The 18,264-nt window shown below is 42.4% G+C and overlaps 1 protein-coding gene across 1 annotated transcript; it reads left to right on the top strand.

The window, feature by feature from the left end:
- Positions 1–6,517: 6,517 nt before the first annotated feature.
- Positions 6,518–16,474, top strand: sik1 (salt-inducible kinase 1). Its single transcript, XM_046404243.1, has 14 exons — positions 6,518–6,830; positions 7,368–7,571; positions 7,676–7,792; positions 10,546–10,609; positions 10,735–10,896; positions 11,469–11,593; positions 11,688–11,811; positions 11,901–12,121; positions 12,363–12,512; positions 12,626–12,736; positions 12,899–13,124; positions 13,210–13,461; positions 13,577–13,766; positions 13,872–16,474. Exons 2-14 carry the CDS (start codon positions 7,419–7,421, stop codon positions 14,383–14,385), a joined length of 2,409 nt encoding a protein of 802 aa, XP_046260199.1. The 5' UTR covers positions 6,518–6,830; positions 7,368–7,418; the 3' UTR covers positions 14,386–16,474.
- Positions 16,475–18,264: the final 1,790 nt, after the last annotated feature.

Here is an 18,264-nt window from a genome sequence, read left to right as displayed (position 1 = left end):
ATATGAAATCCATTTCATCATGAGCAGCTCAATTCTGCAAAGCCCCTTTTAGTTCAGATTTTGTCTGTGCATGTCCCTGTCTGTACTGCATTTAAAAGCTGTGCCCATGCGTGCGTGAAGTGGAGAAAAAGAGACAAATAAAAGTGACCCAGACTTTTAAAAAAATTAACATTCACTCTCCACATTTTTAGAGCAGTCAAGGTAAGGACATCACATCACTAAATCACTACGAGAAGAGCATCACCCTGCTTCAGTCAAAGCTGACCTCTTTCTAACATCTTCCTCGCTGCTCTCTCTGTTAGTGTACCCTCCTCTATCTATGCCATCTCCCATTTCTGTGTTTAATGCTCTCTTCTTCTACTCCCTGTCTTTTGTCTTTTGAATTTCATCCTCTCATTAAGTCTGTCTATCACTGTGCTTTATCTGCTTTTCTTTTCATTTCCCTTTCAAGCTTACTATCACCTTTCTGGGTACCCCACATCCCCTTCTTCTGCCACCCTCAGCCCTGGATAATAGGCTGATCCGCGGTATGACGCACATGGCTTCGTCTCCAGAGGGGCTTTTGCGCACACAAGCATTCATAAAGGCTCTGTGTAGCCTGGTGTGCAGATACAGGCAGTGGCCAGGTATTTACATCTTCAGATAACTGACACCGCAGGATTACTGTATCAGCAGCTGCTGATAGTACAAAACATTGTCCATTCTTCCGCAGAAAAGGCTTCTGTTACTATTATGAAGAACATTCATAAAAACACTGTATATTCACCCTGCACCAGGGGAACTGAATGGTGTTAAAAATGAAGATCATTTTACTATTCCCTGTGGCTCAAGTGTGTGTCACCTGTCTACTTTCAAGCTGAAAAGAAAGCACAAATTTCATGAACTTAACACCGCTTTCAGGCTACATTGTGAACAAGCAGCCGAGTGGAACAAAAAAAAAAAAACCCACAAACATTCACACTCCAGCTGTAATTCATGTATAATTTGAGAGTAAATTTTTTTTAAACTGAATATGTTATTTCCTACTCGGTCAAAAGAACTACAAAAGTTTCAACAAACCTGTACCTGGACTGTACCACGTATGTACCTTGGGACAAAATCTCTGCCAAATGAATACATGCTTGCCAGTCTCAGTCAAAGCTAACAAAATCTGCCCACCAGCTCCTCTGAAGCTCACATATTAAATGTTATAAGCTGTATTTTTATATTATTTTTTATATTGTATTTGTTACTCCATACAAAAACTGAAGTATGAACAAATCTAGAAGGGCATGGCCAGTCTGTACAGCTTAGCTAATAACTAACTTAGTGACATTTTGGCAGATGTTAGTGGACAACAGCACTTAGTTCCTCTGAAAGTTCCCAGTCTCTGGAGAAAGTTCCTGTGGTGCAAACTTGCCTAAAGATAAACTACAGGAAACAACCCTTGTTTCTGTAACATAATGCTTTGTTTGAATGTATGCTTGAAAATGGCACATCACTAGCCAGTTAACAGGTAAATTTGGCTTGTTTGTTGTTTTTTAGTCAAAGTTAAAGAAAATCAGAGTTATCCATTTGCATGTTTTGCTTCCTTCTGTGAGTGAAAAGGCTGTGAATAACAATTCACTTCAAACGTGTATTTTTCAGCTTTCTGGCACCCTCGGGGCTTGTACTACTAAACGGGTGCTGTGGAGAACAATCCAAATGAACAGCTGATTACCATAATTTATTTTCTGTACAGTAAATAAAAGCCTCTCAGGAAATACTCTGTATTTCCACAGCCATACAACACTGAGCTTATTTGCTGTCAAAAACAGGGTAATTTTCCAGTTCTCTCCATGAACTGGAAACTCCACGAAACCTGAGGCTTTTGGAACATCTTAAATCAATGACTCAACACTACTGATAAATATCACTTATATGGGAATTCAAACCACAAACTCTTTTGATCAGTGCGAAACACACATGTGTGAATGTGTCTGAGTGAGAGATCTGTAAAGGCCTCATCACTGAAATTGTTTGTTTGAGGAGGGCTAGTGCTGGACCTCCTGGATGATAGCTTGACGCACAAGCTCACGAGGGCGGTCCTCGCCTGCCAAAGTCAACAAGCATAGACAGACCAGCGTTAATTGCCAAAGAAGAATGGTACCCCTGTCCTCCACAAGACACAATGACACCAAATGATCAGACAAAGCAGCTTTTCACACACTGTTGGAGGTTGCAAAAGCAAGGAACTAAATAAATGGCTAAACGGACTAAGGTCAGTGAGTGGAACATAAACACCAGGTAGTCTGTCAGCGGTGTATATGTACGTATGCCTTCAAAAGATCAAGGGCTGCCAAATGTTTTAAAGATTGGCAGAAAGTATAATAGCCTCTGTTTTTCCTGCTTTCGAACAGAAAATAAGAAAAGCGGGAACATGAAAATCATATGTCCTAAAAATGAGCTTTCAAAGACACCCGTTTTTTAAAAGCAAACCCTCTCGTCATAAAGAGCAAAATCTCACACAATCCACACTTTCAAAACAGAAATGTATGCATGATTAACTCACAGCACACCTAAACTGAAGTGCTTTTGCTCTGGCCCTGAGAGCTATTGTTTGCTTTGTGTAGAGTTAGAAGCATAGGACCACTGACCAGGCTGCTGTATTTGACAAGCCTGGAGTGAATACAGGTTTGTGCACTATGTGTGCAGAGTAGGCTATAGTCTGAGGTGTCTTTCTGGGGTCATTTTGATTATGAAAGTTAGATGCAGTATAAGCTGTGTCAGAGATTCACTGTGGATCTAGAAATCCTGTGGAGGGAGTGAAAGGGGAGGGACCTGAGAGAAATTGCAGACTTTCACAACAACGACATTTGGCACTATGTTACCTCAGCAGAGGTTATTTGAAATTATGCAATGAACAATAGTGGTTTAATAAAGAGTGTTTATTTATCTTTCTTAAGATATCAATCTAAAGAGCTGTTTTGTTTTGGTTTTGGCTTATGTTGCTGTCGTTAGGCACAGCTTCATGAACATGCTAACACTGACAGTGCCAGCATGTTCACCATCTTCTTTAGTGTGTTAGCATATGTTTTATTTATTAACCAAACTACTGGGCGAATTATCTGCTCTGCTTAAAACTATCTTGCAAATGTTAGCATTCTGACGCACTAAACTTTAAAGGTAAATATGGTAGACATTACACAGTTCCTGCTAAACATCAGCATGCTAGCATTGTCATTGCTAGTATGGTAGCATTGTGACATTAGCATTTAGCTCTGCTGTGTCTCACAGCCTCACAGACCTTCCAGTAGGGATGTTCTGTAGATTAATCTTGTTATTACATTATCTCAGGTTATTACATTTCCAGTCGAATATCACAATACATAATAATTTGCAAATCAAATTATGTCCAAATGTAATATAGCCGTAAATACTTAAATTGCACTTGTATCATTCATCAAATGTAATCAGACTTTGTATAGATATAAATATCGGCCTAAGCATGGATAGAGCTGTAGTGGTGCAGTTCAGCAAAGAGCCAGGCAAGGTCAGGTTCAACAGATGTTTTCAAGAGAACGCAGTATCACACTTGGAGCTGCGAAGTGTAACATAGAGGAGTCCTCACAGCACAGTCTGTGGTGAGAGATCTTTGAGAGGTCAGTTCATACAAAAACTGTGTATGAAAGCAAAGTACAGCGATTCTACAGCCGAACACACCACTCTGGATATGAAAAGTGACATTTCAGTTATAGCATATGTGATGTTTAATAAGGATATTCGGTTATAGCTAGATTTATAGATAGTATCTGCTTCTAAAATGTGGGATTTGTTTTCTCCCAGAGTGTCAGGCTTAATCTTGTTTTGCAGATGCACATCTCCCCATCGAAGGATTTTCTGCTGTCTTGTGATCCTGACCTTGATGTCCAGATGGACCTTGACATGTACTGTCTGAAAAGAGCAGCTGGGGACATTTTAATTTAATTAGTTCTGGTAGATAGACATAATTACACAACAGATTAACAGAATTAAATGTTCGATCTTTGAAGCTTGTATTCCTGCCATCTTGATGTTTTTAAAAAAATGTGAACAGCAGCTAGTTTTGGTAATAGTGAAAGAATGCAACATAAATACCTCAGCTGCATCCTCACTCATGCAAACGTGTGAAAAGCGTGACTCATTACAGCCAATAATAAAGGATGTAATGAGTCACGCTTTTCTGTCAGTCTGAATAAAATGTGATTTGTGAAACGTGTGATTTCACAAACTTTAAATAAGCGCTAAGAGAGGTTGAGCAAACTGAACATGCTGTGAAACGTGCCTGATAAAGGTCACCTGTTTTTAGTAAACACTGATAAGTCCTGACGACCAAACAATGTCTGCTCAGCAATCTACACATGACTGATAGCACGAATCGCAATCTTTTCTTTTCTGCATGCAAAGGAAAATTCTTCTTCTGCAGAATCAGTGTTGACTCTTACAACATGCTGTCAGCAGCTAATCTTGATGAACATACAAGAAAATGCATACTCATATACAGATTAAAACATATGTTTGGACTGTGGTTATAGTGGGTTGACCATGATAAATGTAATCATAAGCCATGCAGTGCTCTATGTGCATATGTGTGTGGGGGGTGGGGTGGGGGAGGGTGACACAGTGAGAAAGAACACCACTTATGTCATTTCCAGGAATGAGCTGTCATGCCGACGAGGCTGACTTGTGTTGAATTTGGTTTGGCTCAGGTTCAGCACATTTCTGAATTCACCTGGACGTGCCTCTCTGAGGTTATTCATTTTCTGGAAGAGGAAAAACCACCAGCCACCATTTATCTGCAGACATTGTAGCTTAGCAAAAAGATATTTCCTAAATTTGCGAATAGGAGTGAAGGAGGAGCATTTTAACTTTTGTCTTCTACCAAAAGTGAGATTATGAAACTTTTGAAAGACAAAATAACAAATGAAAACTTCAAAAACATCAATTCATAAACTATAAGAAACACCTTTGCTCACTGGATGCTTATTGTTAATCAAACTCTCACTTCACTATCTCACATCACTATGACTTTATGGTGACTGACTAACTTTAAGTGTGTTTGCTGATTTCGTGACTCTTTTCAACTTACACCCCTGTTACTAATTTAAGAGAAACTTGATTTTAGTAACATCTAAATTAATTATTAAAGCAGACTATATGTGGATGCACTTCTTTGATCAAATCATAAATTCTATTTTTTGGCTCACTGGAGTCAGTAGTTTTTATAACTGGTTCAGCTTTCAGGAAATACAACAAATAGTAACATGCAAGTGAGATACTCAAACAGCCCCAGGTAGAGACATTTGGTTACTAAAACAGTGAGCTGAGGCGCTGAGTGAGCGGTGTGGTTTGGTTGTAAATGTGCATCAAAACATTGCATGACCTTTCAGCTGAGACATTTTGCATGCAGATTGCATTCCTTTAACATTTCAAACTGTGGGAGGGCAGGATCAGTCTTTCTGCTGCGGTTGATGTTTGGTATTTACACTCACCCACACAGGGTTTTATCCTGTGCATGCTATGAATGGTGACAATATGCCCCCCACCTGAAACATGTTGGGGTTTTTTTCTTTTGTCTTCTTATGTCTTCTTATGGTCTCTAGCACACTGATGCATCCAGTCTAGCGGTTAAACTGGGTATTCTGCTGATTTTGAGCTGAGTTATCCCCGACCCACACAAGACACACTGACAAACACAGAGCCCCTTTAGCATCCATTCCAGCACCCGTGGACATCACTTGTGTTCTCTGACATTGTACAGTTGACCTGGACTGTGTTTTTCTCCTCATCTCGATTGACAGCACCGTTTGTAATCTGATGCTTTGCAAACAATCCTAATGGCTTTGTTTTCCACTCACATGATCACGTGTCCTTACTTGGAATACAGTAATGCAATGATTCATATGGATGTTTGTTTGTGTGTACTTGTGCATGTTCATCAGCCTGTCTCCACACTATCCACAGCTTTCGTGTTTGTTCTTTTCTGCGTCAAAATTGCTGTCTCTGTCAAGGTGTTGCCACCCTCTTAGTTTGCAACCCCTTAGTTTGTAGTTTTTCATGAAAAAAAAATCTGAAAAACAGGTTTCTCACAGTGTAATCTTAGTCTAGATATGGGCTATAATTACCCTTGAGTTTCATTTACATTCATCATTCAGTAGTTTGAGTTGTAGAAGGCGTTGATAGATAACAGAATAGAATAGAAACTGTTTTACTCAGTAAATAACAAAAACGATCTAACTGCCGATCAACAGCTGCTTCCTGTTTCTGTTTCTGCTGAGGCCTCACGCGTTCTCTGTTCTGTGAGCGAGGCAACCCGCGAGCAACAGCCCGGCAGAGGGAAACATCACGTGGTGACACATCTCTACGACTGACGTCATCGTCCCCATCTCCAAGCAACCGCTCCATCAGCACTCGCGTCACCGTGAGCCCGAGCCGCGCGGTTGCCCAGCAACCCTTTCCTTGCGCTCGGGTCCGGCCTTGCCTTGCACCCAGCTCGAAGCTCTGACGCGGGTGTGACGTTAATAAGGTGGGTATCAATTTGTTATGGTGGCGGAGGGAGAGGAGGAGGAGTTCCCCCTGTGAGTGCCGAAGCCCTATGCTCTGCATTCCGGCGGAGCGCACAGGCACACACCGGCCGCAGCCCAGTCCCGGGCCGAAAGACTTGTTGTAGTAACTAAAGTGAAGACGGGAGGAAAAAGTTTCCCCGTGTGTTTTCTACACTTTTTCCTCTCTGTTCGTGTTGTCGATAAGTAACTCTGATCGTGGAATGGTTTACGTTTCCTCTGAGGGCTGTCTGAAGCGTGAGAGAAAGTGGTTTATCTCCGCTTTTTAAGGTAAGACGACACTCTCCTCTCGTTTAGAGTCGCGTTTGATTCTCATATTTTAGGTACCTTTACGAATATTTTAATTTTTTAATCCAGACCAATGCTGTCTGTAGATTTTTTTTAGCCTTATCTTTTACTTTCGATTAATCCCTCCTATTTAACAAGGTTACCTATTTTTTCCTGAATTATGGCGGCAGGATTTACACATAGAAAATGAACTTAATCGGTTATTAAACCTTGTTAAGAACTGCAATATGTGGTCGTACCCTTAAAGTATGACCGTAAAGACGCTTTGGAGTGCGCAAATCACTCACTCTAGTCTTGTAAAGCTGTACTGTTTCTCACTGAACTCAAAGAAAGTTTCCACACTGCTGCGCCATGGATACTGTATACTCACATGTATACATGTCGTATATATTTATTCTTCGTTGATTTTGGACAAAGGCACCTGAAGTGAATTTATTTTTATAGTATAAGCATGTAAAATATATCTGCAAATATTCAGTAAAATAAAATACCCTGAAATATACAACTTTGTCTCTGCAGGTACAAGCCTTAAATTATCCCAAGGCTGTAACTCCAGACTGTTGCTGCACCATGGTGATCATGACAGAGAACAGCCAGGGGGTTCAGTCCAGACCTGCCCAGGGAAGGCCCTTGCAGGTCGGCTTCTATGAGATCATCCGCACCCTGGGGAAGGGTAACTTCGCGGTTGTAAAATTGGCCAAGCACAAAGTCACCAAAACACAGGTCAGCAGCTCTCCTCCTCATTGCGTGACTGCATTTGCATTGCTGAAATACATGCAGTATATTTATCGTTTTATTCGTTTTAAAACTGCCATTTGTTTTTCCAGGTGGCCATTAAGATCATCGATAAAACCAGGCTGAATCCCTCCAACCTGGAGAAAATTTACAGAGAGGTGCAGATTATGAAGCTGCTGAACCACCCCCACATCATCAAACTCTACCAGGTGTGTATTATCTTTCATCTCTCAACGGTGGTGCTGACGGCTATGCGTGTGTTTGTATGTGTGCAGGATGGTGTGCATGAAGCAGTGTGTAATTCAACCTTTATTACATCTTAGGTGGGTTGGTCTGTGTGCTGGGAACATGTCTAAACGAATACATGAATCCAGGAATAAAAAGCGTTGCTGTGCAAAAGAACAATACGGTGGTGCAGAGCGTTGTGTCTCATCATTACTGGTATACGGATGCAGCAGTGCCATTATGTGTGGCAAAAATAAGGGGCATTGGTTATCTAAGTGGTTTGTACTGGCTTGTGGTGAGCTGCTGGCTCTCAAAGCACACTGAATCATAAGTACAGCACAACAGCATTAGTGCAATCCCTTTTGACCTCTGTGTGTGTGTGTGTGTTAGAGAGACAGAGTGAGAATAATCATGTGTCAGTGCTGGGAACAATGCATTTCTAAAATGCTTTCACTTACGTTGTATAATGTGATAGCAGAGATATGGGAAGCAGAAAATAGTCAGGAGAAGCCTGGTTAAAGATGAGTCCACAGGTCTGAACGTTAAGCCCAATTAGCATCTGTTAAAGCCAAGCGCAATGTGTCTGTGCGTCACGTGAAGGCCACCCCACAAAGCGCCGCTTTACTTTTAATCAAATTGAAGACTTAGCTGCAAGAATCCGCTTTTTTCCCCTCAGCTGGCCTTGCAAGCACCGTGGCACGCGTCTGGCAACAAACACACACCCACGCAAACAAACACACAATGCCTTTTAGATTTTTTTTTCTGCCCTTTGTTTTTCTCTGGACTGTTTAGCTACTTTTGAGGATTATTTCTTGTCCAGTTTTAAGCAGCTAAGCAGTGTTTGCTGTGAAATCATGTCTCGACTGCAACAGTGACAGCATGATAATATTCCCTGGAAACCCAAACATAATTGTTACATATAATATTTAGTACAGCTGAGTGATACTGACTGAATCAAATATCAGTGTATGTAGAGATTTGTTTTGTTCTGATTTATCTTTTAACACATATATTTTTCAAATAAGAATGCCAAACATCCTGCGTTCCAGTTTCTCAGTTGTGAGGCGTTGCTGCTTTTCTTTGTGTTATGTGATAGTACACAAAATACCATCATGTTTTGGACATTTGGCAAGTAGTTTAAAGATGTCATCCTGGGAAATTTCTTTTTATTGCACAGTTATTGTTAGTTGCAATTTTAGTATGACACTAAATCAATGAACACGATTAATTAAATAAAGCTTAAAATAATAACCTTTTTTTTTTTTATCTCACTGCGTCAAATGATAAACTATCAAAGATTTAAGATCACACATTCGCCCAACATCTTTTGGTGGCATCTTGTCCAGTTAGGCATAAAAACAGTTAACCCCACCTTGATAAATTTTATTTTTACTGCATAATCGTAGACATATGATAAGATTGGACTATTATCTCCCAGTTCTTGTCAAAGGTGCCATCACAGCTCTGACGTCAAACGTGGATGTCCTCTGTCTGCATCCTGCATGTGATGTTAAATTTTCTTTGCCCTTGGATGGTCTGAGGTGAATTATCAGATCAGATGGATTGGTACTCGATAATGGCAAGCTACCCTCGTCATGGCTGCTTTCTTCCTTCCTGCGCAAGGGGAGGGCAGTGGCATGCGACTGTCTTGTGATTCAAGGGTTACATCCTCTTTGTGTTGCTGCAGTTTTTGGGGGGCTCTCTTTAGTCAAGGTTCACAGAAGCCTCTGCCTTTCGTTTTGTCTCAGCCTCGCTATGACCTTGTATTTATCACGCAGCTTCCCTCTTATTTTCCTTCTGGGATGGTTTGAGGGCCCTTGACGTGCCGTGTCTGTTCTCCAGAGCCGTGACGTCAGCTGCACCTCAAGGTGACAGAGCACCAGAGTGCTGCCCTATCTCTCAGATAAAGACTGCTCCCTGCTCGGAGGGCTCTGCGTATCAAGTCATTCCTTTCTAAAGGGACTGGTGACTGAAAAGAGTTAAGCTCTGCCATTCAGTGGAATTTTGTGACATTTAATTCAAAGTTTGCTAGCAGCATTATCCACCCAGGGCTTTGTCGTATAAAATTGCTTTGTTGTGCAACCTTCCTGCTTAACTGCCCAGTCCCCAGGGGCTCTCCTGGGAAATGGAAGCTTTCTCTGAGCTCCAGTAAAAGGACTGGGACTTGCGTCTTTCCGGCCTACGTAGAGCAATGGGCATTGAGTGATTGCACTTGTGGTGTTTTTGATAGACAAGGCGGGCCCCAGGTGAACAGCCTGTGTGAATCTGTCTCTCTGTTTCCTAGAAATAAAGAGATAGGGGTGGCTTGAAATTCAACACTGGCATCTGCTGTCAGCTTGTGTCAGCCAGAGGGAAAACGTGTCCAGTCATTTGACATTAGTTTATCGGCGTGGAAATGTATGAATGTTTGCATCTGTGCCTGTAGGGTTTGTGTTTATGTGCATGAAAGGGCCTTAAAATTTGATATAACTGCATGCAGGAAGTCAATGACAGCAGGCTTATGCAACAGGGCAGATCATGGAAAGCCAGGGTGTTGGTGTTTGGTATATGTGGAACAAGTTTATGGGGAAGTATGCAAAGGGGATTTTTGTGGTTAGAAAACGTCTCATGGCCTGAGTAGCCTGGAGCAGGCTGTGCTCAGTGACTAGTGAAAAAATGTATTTCTTGTCGTCATCACCAGTGGAGCATGACCCAGTTGGTTCAAACACTTTCTTTTTTCTCCTTTTCTCTCTCTTAGGTCATGGAGACCAAAGACATGCTGTACATTGTGACAGAGTATGCAAAGAACGGAGAAATGTTTGGTGAGTTCGGCTTTCAAATGTGTTTGTTTTGTACTTGTAAAAATAAACAGAGGCCAAATCCGTGATATTCTGACAGAAAGGCACATATTTTTCTGCCTGAACTAAAACAGCCTGTCTCCCTCCAGACCACCTGACCTCAAATGGCCGAATGAGTGAAAATGAGGCACGAAAGAAGTTTTGGCAAATTCTTACAGCCGTGGACTACTGCCATCGACACCACATCGTTCACCGTGACCTAAAAACCGAGAACCTATTGCTGGATGGCAATATGAATATCAAACTGGCTGGTAGGTCTGCCATATGAAGTTTCCTGTTACCATGGTTACTCGTTTGCTGGCAGGAAGGCGTGAGACAGAGCTTTAATTTACTTTTATTAGCAATCAACATTGCGGACCTGACACTTTGAACCCGACATATCGCTTTGTATCCCCAGCTGTTTTTATAGTCTGTTCCTTTTCGCCTAAAGAAGGTATTCATCACTGTGGGATTCTTAAACCACTATAATTAAGTCATTGCTGTGCTAATTAAGTGTGAAAAATTCTACTGAGGCTAACATCAACCAGAGGAAATGACTTCAGCACACAAACAGACACACACAGCATCACAATATTTTATAGCTCTCTCTCTCTCAGAGCAGAGCAAAGCAATACAACTGGTCTTTTGTGTGAGTGACGATATGTAAATGTTGGCTCAATATGACCCGGCCTATGAATCTGCTCTCTGAATGGCATGTAGAGAAATTACATAAGACACTGTGGTTAAAGGAAGCCATTTGCATTCCAGCGCCCCGAGCTCCTCGCACTGCAATGTAGAGAAAACAAACAAGTGAGAATAACAAAAATCTACTTGTATTTCACAGACTTTGGTTTTGGAAACTTCTACAATGCAGGGGAGCCTCTGTCTACATGGTGTGGCAGCCCCCCTTATGCTGCCCCTGAAGTGTTTGAAGGGAAGGAGTATGAGGGGCCTCAGCTGGACATTTGGGTAAGCTCATATGAGGAGAACTGGGACACAATTATTCAATTAACCATTCATTTTCCTCTTATGCTTATTCTCATTTTTGCTGTTTTCTCCACAGAGCCTTGGTGTGGTGCTTTATGTTCTTGTCTGCGGCTCTCTTCCTTTTGATGGACCCAGCCTTCCTGCTCTGAGACAGAGAGTGACTGAAGGACGATTCAGAATCCCTTTCTTCATGTCTCAAGGTAAATCAGAAAGACTACTGCCTGTTGGTATTCTGTTTAAATCCAAAGCACTCAAAATCCAAGACTCATTCCTTGTTTACGTCTTGCAGACTGTGAAAACCTGATCCGTAAGATGCTGGTAGTAGACCCAGCAAGGAGGATCAGCGTGGCCCAGATCAAGCAGCATCGCTGGATGCTGGCGGACCCAACAGCTGCCCGTCAGACCCTAAGCCATTCCCTGACAGAATACAACTCAAACCTGGGGGACTACAGTGAACCTGTGCTGGGCATCATGAACACACTGGGTATCGACCGCCAGAGAACTATTGAGGTGACTGAAAACAAAAAACTTGTGATGGTTAAATACAGTAAAATTACACACTTCACAGTTTCAGGTGATTTAAATTGTATCTTGAGATGGCATAGTGGTTAAGTGGGCATTTGAGACAGCTGTAGCCTTCATCAAATTTCATTAGTGTTCTGATTTTAACAGCAGTAACACAATTCTCTCTCTGTTGTCTCCAAAGAAATTAGAGGGGAAAACAACTAACGTGCTATGTCTTTTTCCTCAGTCTCTGCAGAGCAGCAGCTACAATCACTTCTCTGCTATTTACTACCTGCTGCTGGAGAGAGTGAGAGAGCATCGCACCCAGCAGCTGAGCCGCCAGTGTGGGACCTGGACTCAGAGACCCAGAAGCACCTCCGACTCCACCTGCCCAGAGGTGAGCACTGCAGCCCAGTGTAGTGAGCTTACAGTTGTTGGCTACCCGGTCCTGATCCATCCCGCAGTTTGTAATGAAGTTTAAAATGCAGTGTGATCTCTGCTTGCTTTTAGGTGCTCATGGAGTCTACGGACGGCTTTAGAGCAACAGCACTTTCAATTCCGGCCAAAAGCACTCCTCCAGTGTACTCAGAGAAGGAGCATGATCAAGGTGGACTGTTCCAGGTAAACACATATTGATAAAACCTGAATGCATTCAGCAGCTTAGAGGTTTAGAGCTTTAGAGCTTTATACATAACTACTAGTAGACCGGAGGCAAATGCTACATCCCATGTGTCTCCTGTCAGTCAAGGGCTAACAATCTTCTTCTTCTCCTTCTTCTTTCAGCGTGTGGTGTTTCCAGTGGAGGCCAGCCTGAACAGACTGCTCTGGAACCGCTCCATTTCACCCAACAGCCTGCTGGAGACGAGCATCAGCGAAGAGGTGCGACCCAGGGACCTGGAAGAGGAGGAGGCAACACAAACTCTCGGGCCCCTGCTCCCACCCACCACCACTTCCCGCAGACACACTCTGGCTGAGGTGTCGGCCCGTTTCCACCAGTGCAGCCCTCCATGTTAGTATGCCATACATACATAAAATAGCACGTTAATCCACTCTGATGGGCATAATTCAATTTATATCTTGTCCTGTCTATGTAGGTATTGTGGTCAGTCCCTCAGACGGTGCCTGTTCTGACAGCTGTCTGAAGTCCTCATCCAGTCCAGCCCCCACTTTGCAAGCTGCTATGGGTGAGATGTCAACACTTTTGGCCTCAGGGGCTGAAGGTGGACCTCTGCTGCCTGCCGGAGCTCCCCTGGCCCTCTCCTCCCACCTCCTGCCCCAGACCCAGAGCAGCCTGCCTGCCAGCTTCCAGGAGGGTCGCAGAGCCTCTGACACCTCCCTCACTCAAGGTGCAGGAGCCTGACCATGAATCATTTAGCAACTTCGATTTCCACTTTTCTCGTGATGTGTTGCATTATCGGATCAAAGGAGTATTGTGTAAAACTTTCCCATGCCTTTCCACAGGCCTCAAAGCTTTCCGCCAGCAGTTGAGGAAAAACACACGCACTAAAGGGCTTCTGGGATTAAATAAGATCAAGGGTCTGACGAGGCAAGTTGTTCCTCCACCCTCCTGTAACCGCGGCAGTCGTGGGTCACTGGGTCCAGCCCTCTCTGAGCATCGCAGCATGCTGGAGGAGGTACTGCACCAGCAAAGGTGAGACTTATTATTACATGACAGCACATTGCCAGATCTGAAGTTGTCAAACTCCTGATTTTGTTTGAAATCCTCTGATGTAAACAGAGATTTTCTGTTTTCCAGGATGCTACAGATCCAGCACCAACCCCAGCCTCAGGTCCAAGCCCCTCAGGCGGGACCTACGCAGAATCCCCTGCTCTTACTGGCCCAGCATCAGTCACCCTCTCCTCCGCCTACTACAGTGTTCACTTCCTCCTCCATGTTTGACACCCCCTCCACCCTGCCTCCTCAGCAAACTTCAGTATGTCTACAGCACAGCCCCTGGCATCAAACCCTTGAAAGTTCTTCCTCTGGCTGCTCCTCATCTTCTTCATCCTGCTACTCCTCTTCTCTGTCCCCCGTGGCTTCCGCTGCTTACCTTCTTGAGGCTCGTCTGCACATCAGCCAGCAAACCCACCCTCACCCCCACACCGGCCTCCAACAACTGCCCCAGTCAGCAACACAAGGCACCTTCCCCATCATGTCCAAACCCGCGGTGTGGAGCATGGGCACCGTCTCCAGCACAGATCCAGACTTGCAGGAGTTGGGCCTGGCTGCACAGCAGCAGCAGCTCAGTAGCTGTGTGATGGTGAAGTAATACATCATTAAGACCAGTGATTGTTCTCTCTGTGGAAGAGGTTCGAATCTCGACTTGATTTTGAGGCGTGAAAAAAAGAGAGTAGATGTGAAGTAGAAAGAACAAAAGCAGACACAAGCGACAAATGTACACTTTATTTAAGAAGAAGCGGTACACAAGAGAGACACACAAAAGTGTGTATGTTGTGTTTGCTGTTGATATCATATAAGCTAAAGACTAAGCAATAACCAAACTCTGGACACGGTGTTAAAAGTTGTATCAGACAGCCAGAAAAGCAATAATACTCCTCCAGCTCCTTGATGGACTCACTTGAATGAAAGGAAAGTTGACGTCAGCTGATACAGTTAATGTCTCACATGTTCTGATGCTGTTTGCATACGGGAAGGCTTGTCCTCATTCTTTTTTTTGTGTCAATTCCTGTTCTCGATGTTTTTCACTTGACTGGACAGAAGACCAAAATTTGTTCTGTTTTTTTGGGTTTTTTTGTGTCCCCACTTTGTTCGCCTTTCTAAAGAGACAGTTCTCTGTAGCAGTGCGATGGACATGCAGAATAGTGCCCTAAGCTTACGAACACTCACTGAAGGGGTTGATTTTGACTTGTATTGAAACTGTGATTTTATTTTTCTGTGCAAGAATATTCTAGCTAAGCAAATGCTGCTTTTACCTCAAGCTGCAAAAAGACTGCTACATCCTCATCAGCCAAAACTGAAGGAAGATCCCGTATCGCTGACTGAGTAAAGCACAACTGGTACTTCGGTCAGCTTGGTAGCACCTTACATATGTGGACACATCGATCTGTATTCCATTTGTTTGATAAGCAAATTCTTGTTAGCTTTTACAGGAATTTGGCAGAGTATCTGAGGAATGACGTTATTCATAAGGACAGAACAAAAACTGTGGGAACAGTGCAATATTTCACATTGAAATACAAAGGAAAGATGAGGCTCAACATAGGATGATCAAAATGTAAATGCATATTTGCCTGTTTTTTTTTTTTGTTTTGTTTGTTTGTTTTGTTTTGTTTTCATTTTGCCTGATTGCTGTGCTAGCTAGCTGACAAGGACAGGTACTAGTTATGTAACATGATAACATTATACTGTAGAAACTGAGATGAAAGAGTCACGGCATTTCAGAATGCTGTTTCTTCACACAGCATGCTTGTAGTTCTTTAACTGAACGGAAGGAATTTGGGTTTTACCAAAGAGTGAACAGCACAAGAGATGGGTGATCTATCACAGACACACTACTGACTTTTCACATTGAATGCTGTCCCGAAATGTAGCATGGTGGCTAACTAGCATTTTCACATGACCTCCTTAGCTTTTTTTCTGTAAGAAAAACCCTGCTGCCACCAAACCCTAATGCTACATGTGTTTTTGCTATCTCTAGCTTTGACTGTCAGGGTCATGGTGGTATTCATTTTTTGTACTTTTCTAGAAAAGAAGAATAAGAAAAAAAAAAAATCAAACATAGCAATACCATGTTGTGCTGGAAGTTGAACTTTCTTCAGTTGTCCATAAGTGGCTAGACTTAGGGAGAAATGACCTGCAACAAGCTAATTTATTTGTACAGTCAGTTCAGACAACATAGAGAGCTGCAAGAGATGTGTACTATTGTGAGCTTAGCTAATTCTCTCATGTATGTGAAACATCTTGTGGAAGAGCGGTGTTTTCTCAAGCCCAGTTCTACATTGGAAACATGCAGTGTTAATATTTCTGTCCAATAATTGTTGGTTGATTGCACTCACTACCAACACTTGTGCCTTTATCTGAACAAATGAACGATCAGAGGTCTCCATGTCTGATGGCTCCACTGAAGGAAGAAAGAAAGATGAATGGCTCAGTTGCTGGCCGTTCTCTCAGAAGCCCCTTTTGATATCTTCTCTGACCTCTCTCTCTTCTCTGAATCTGACCTTTGAACTTGCTGAACTTGCTGTGTAAACAGAAGCAAGGATTGCACTTTATTCATATTTCTTATTAGTGATATTTTTGTTTCTCATGAAAAAAAAACATCACAAACCTATCGAAGCACTAAGACTCTTGATGCAAATCTGTAAGATGACCCATTTTTGATAAACTTTGGATAATAAGAAGTATTTCTTTTTTTTATTTGTTACTTGACTGTGTGAGATTGTGCACATGTTTGTCTGTGTGTGTGTGTGTGTGTGTGTGTCCGCATCTGTGAGTTTGTTTGGAGGGAGGAAGAGAAAGAGAAAGGAAAGAGAATTTTAGCTCAAGAAAGATTGTTTATTTATGTGGCTATTTATTTAAATAAAGTTCACTTCCTAAACTGTCTGATGTTTGAATTTTAAATCACTTATTTACTGACATGTAGATAACTTCATATTAACAACTCTTTTACAGCTTTTCACATGCACTTTAATTCGTATTAACATTTTCCAAATCATAAAGGATCACGAAGGAAGCAAAGAACTTTCCAGTTTCTGTGCTCATGCTGCATTCATGTTAGTATCATTGGTAGAAATGGAAACAATAACAATATAACACCTTGTATATTAAACATAAATATGTTAAATTTGAGTTAGATTACACTAAATGACAGTCCTGGGTGTGAAAAATATTTTTTGTGCTGAGTAATTATGACTTGTACATTTTATATTTTTATGTACCAAAAAAATGCAGAGGTCACCTACACACCTAGTCAATATGCACTGTAGCATCTGATCTAAATCTGCATTTCACCACATGCAGTCAATCAGCATGTGACAAATAAAACCTTTGAATCTAACGATTCATCCACTGAAGAAATGTGAATGCAGTCAGCAGTGATGCTGTCTTGTTAACAGGCATTAATACACATCGATATTACAGATAATCATCAGTAACAAGAAAAACTGGTAGTAATAAAAGACAAACTTCATTATGTATGTACTTGAGTACTGTTTTATTTCATCATGCAAACATTAGCTGCTTGATAAAGTTGAGAGTAGAGTTGTATTATTGTGTCCAGATTTTATGATAAACACAAAAACTGCCAGTCTCATGGAAAGTCTTTGGCACAGATGAAAGATGAAAGATGAAGATGAAAGTGACATATTTCGTCATTGGAGGGAACTCACTCCAATGAAATTCGTGCTCTGCATTTAACCCACCCAAGTGACGTGCACACACACACAGCAAACCCGGGGCAGTGGGCGACCGCGTGCAGCGCCCGGGGAGCAGTGGGGGTTAGGTACCTTGCTCAAGGGTACCTCAGCCATGGACACCGGGACGGGGAATCGAACCAGCGATCCACCGGTTACGGGTCCGACACCCTAACCGCTGATCCACGACTGCCCACTAAACCCAATGAACTCCTATTTGTGAAAAAAACTTCAGCTACAACAAGTTGAAGTATGTTCACAAGGAGCGTAGGGGAATATCCTCCAAAAAGCTGGTATTAACCAAATGCCACTGGAAGGCAAATGAGATACCACCAAAAGGAGGCGACCGCTGTCTTAGCCAAAAGGCCGAGACACAGGAGCAGAAAATACTGGCACTAACTATTTATAAAACAATGCTCATTACACCACATCTTCTTTCGCTGAATGATGACGAGGCACACTGATGATGCACTTGCACCCCGTGATAATGCTGTGATGCAGAGTGATGATGCATTGGACCCTGACGACCCCCCTGCTGGCCGGTTATTCATAAAAACTGAGAACGGACAGGTGTCTGACGTCTGACGGGAAAGAGTATGTGGGAGTCAAGTGACGCAGCAGAAAAATGAGAAGCCATTGGCGAGCCAAGTGAACTCTGCTGCTCATTATCTCCAGTTCGACAAGAGACACAGGTGAAACTCCCTTCAAATTACTGCAAGACTGAACAGCTTGTACAGTCCAAACTTACAAATGTGTTGATTTGCTGCTCACTGCAT

This window comes from Scatophagus argus, chromosome 11 (assembly GCF_020382885.2).
Source record: "Scatophagus argus isolate fScaArg1 chromosome 11, fScaArg1.pri, whole genome shotgun sequence".
NCBI lineage: Eukaryota > Metazoa > Chordata > Actinopteri > Scatophagidae > Scatophagus > Scatophagus argus.
The sequence above is the reverse complement of the archived record's forward strand: the minus strand, read 5'-3'. Positions and strand labels throughout refer to the sequence as shown.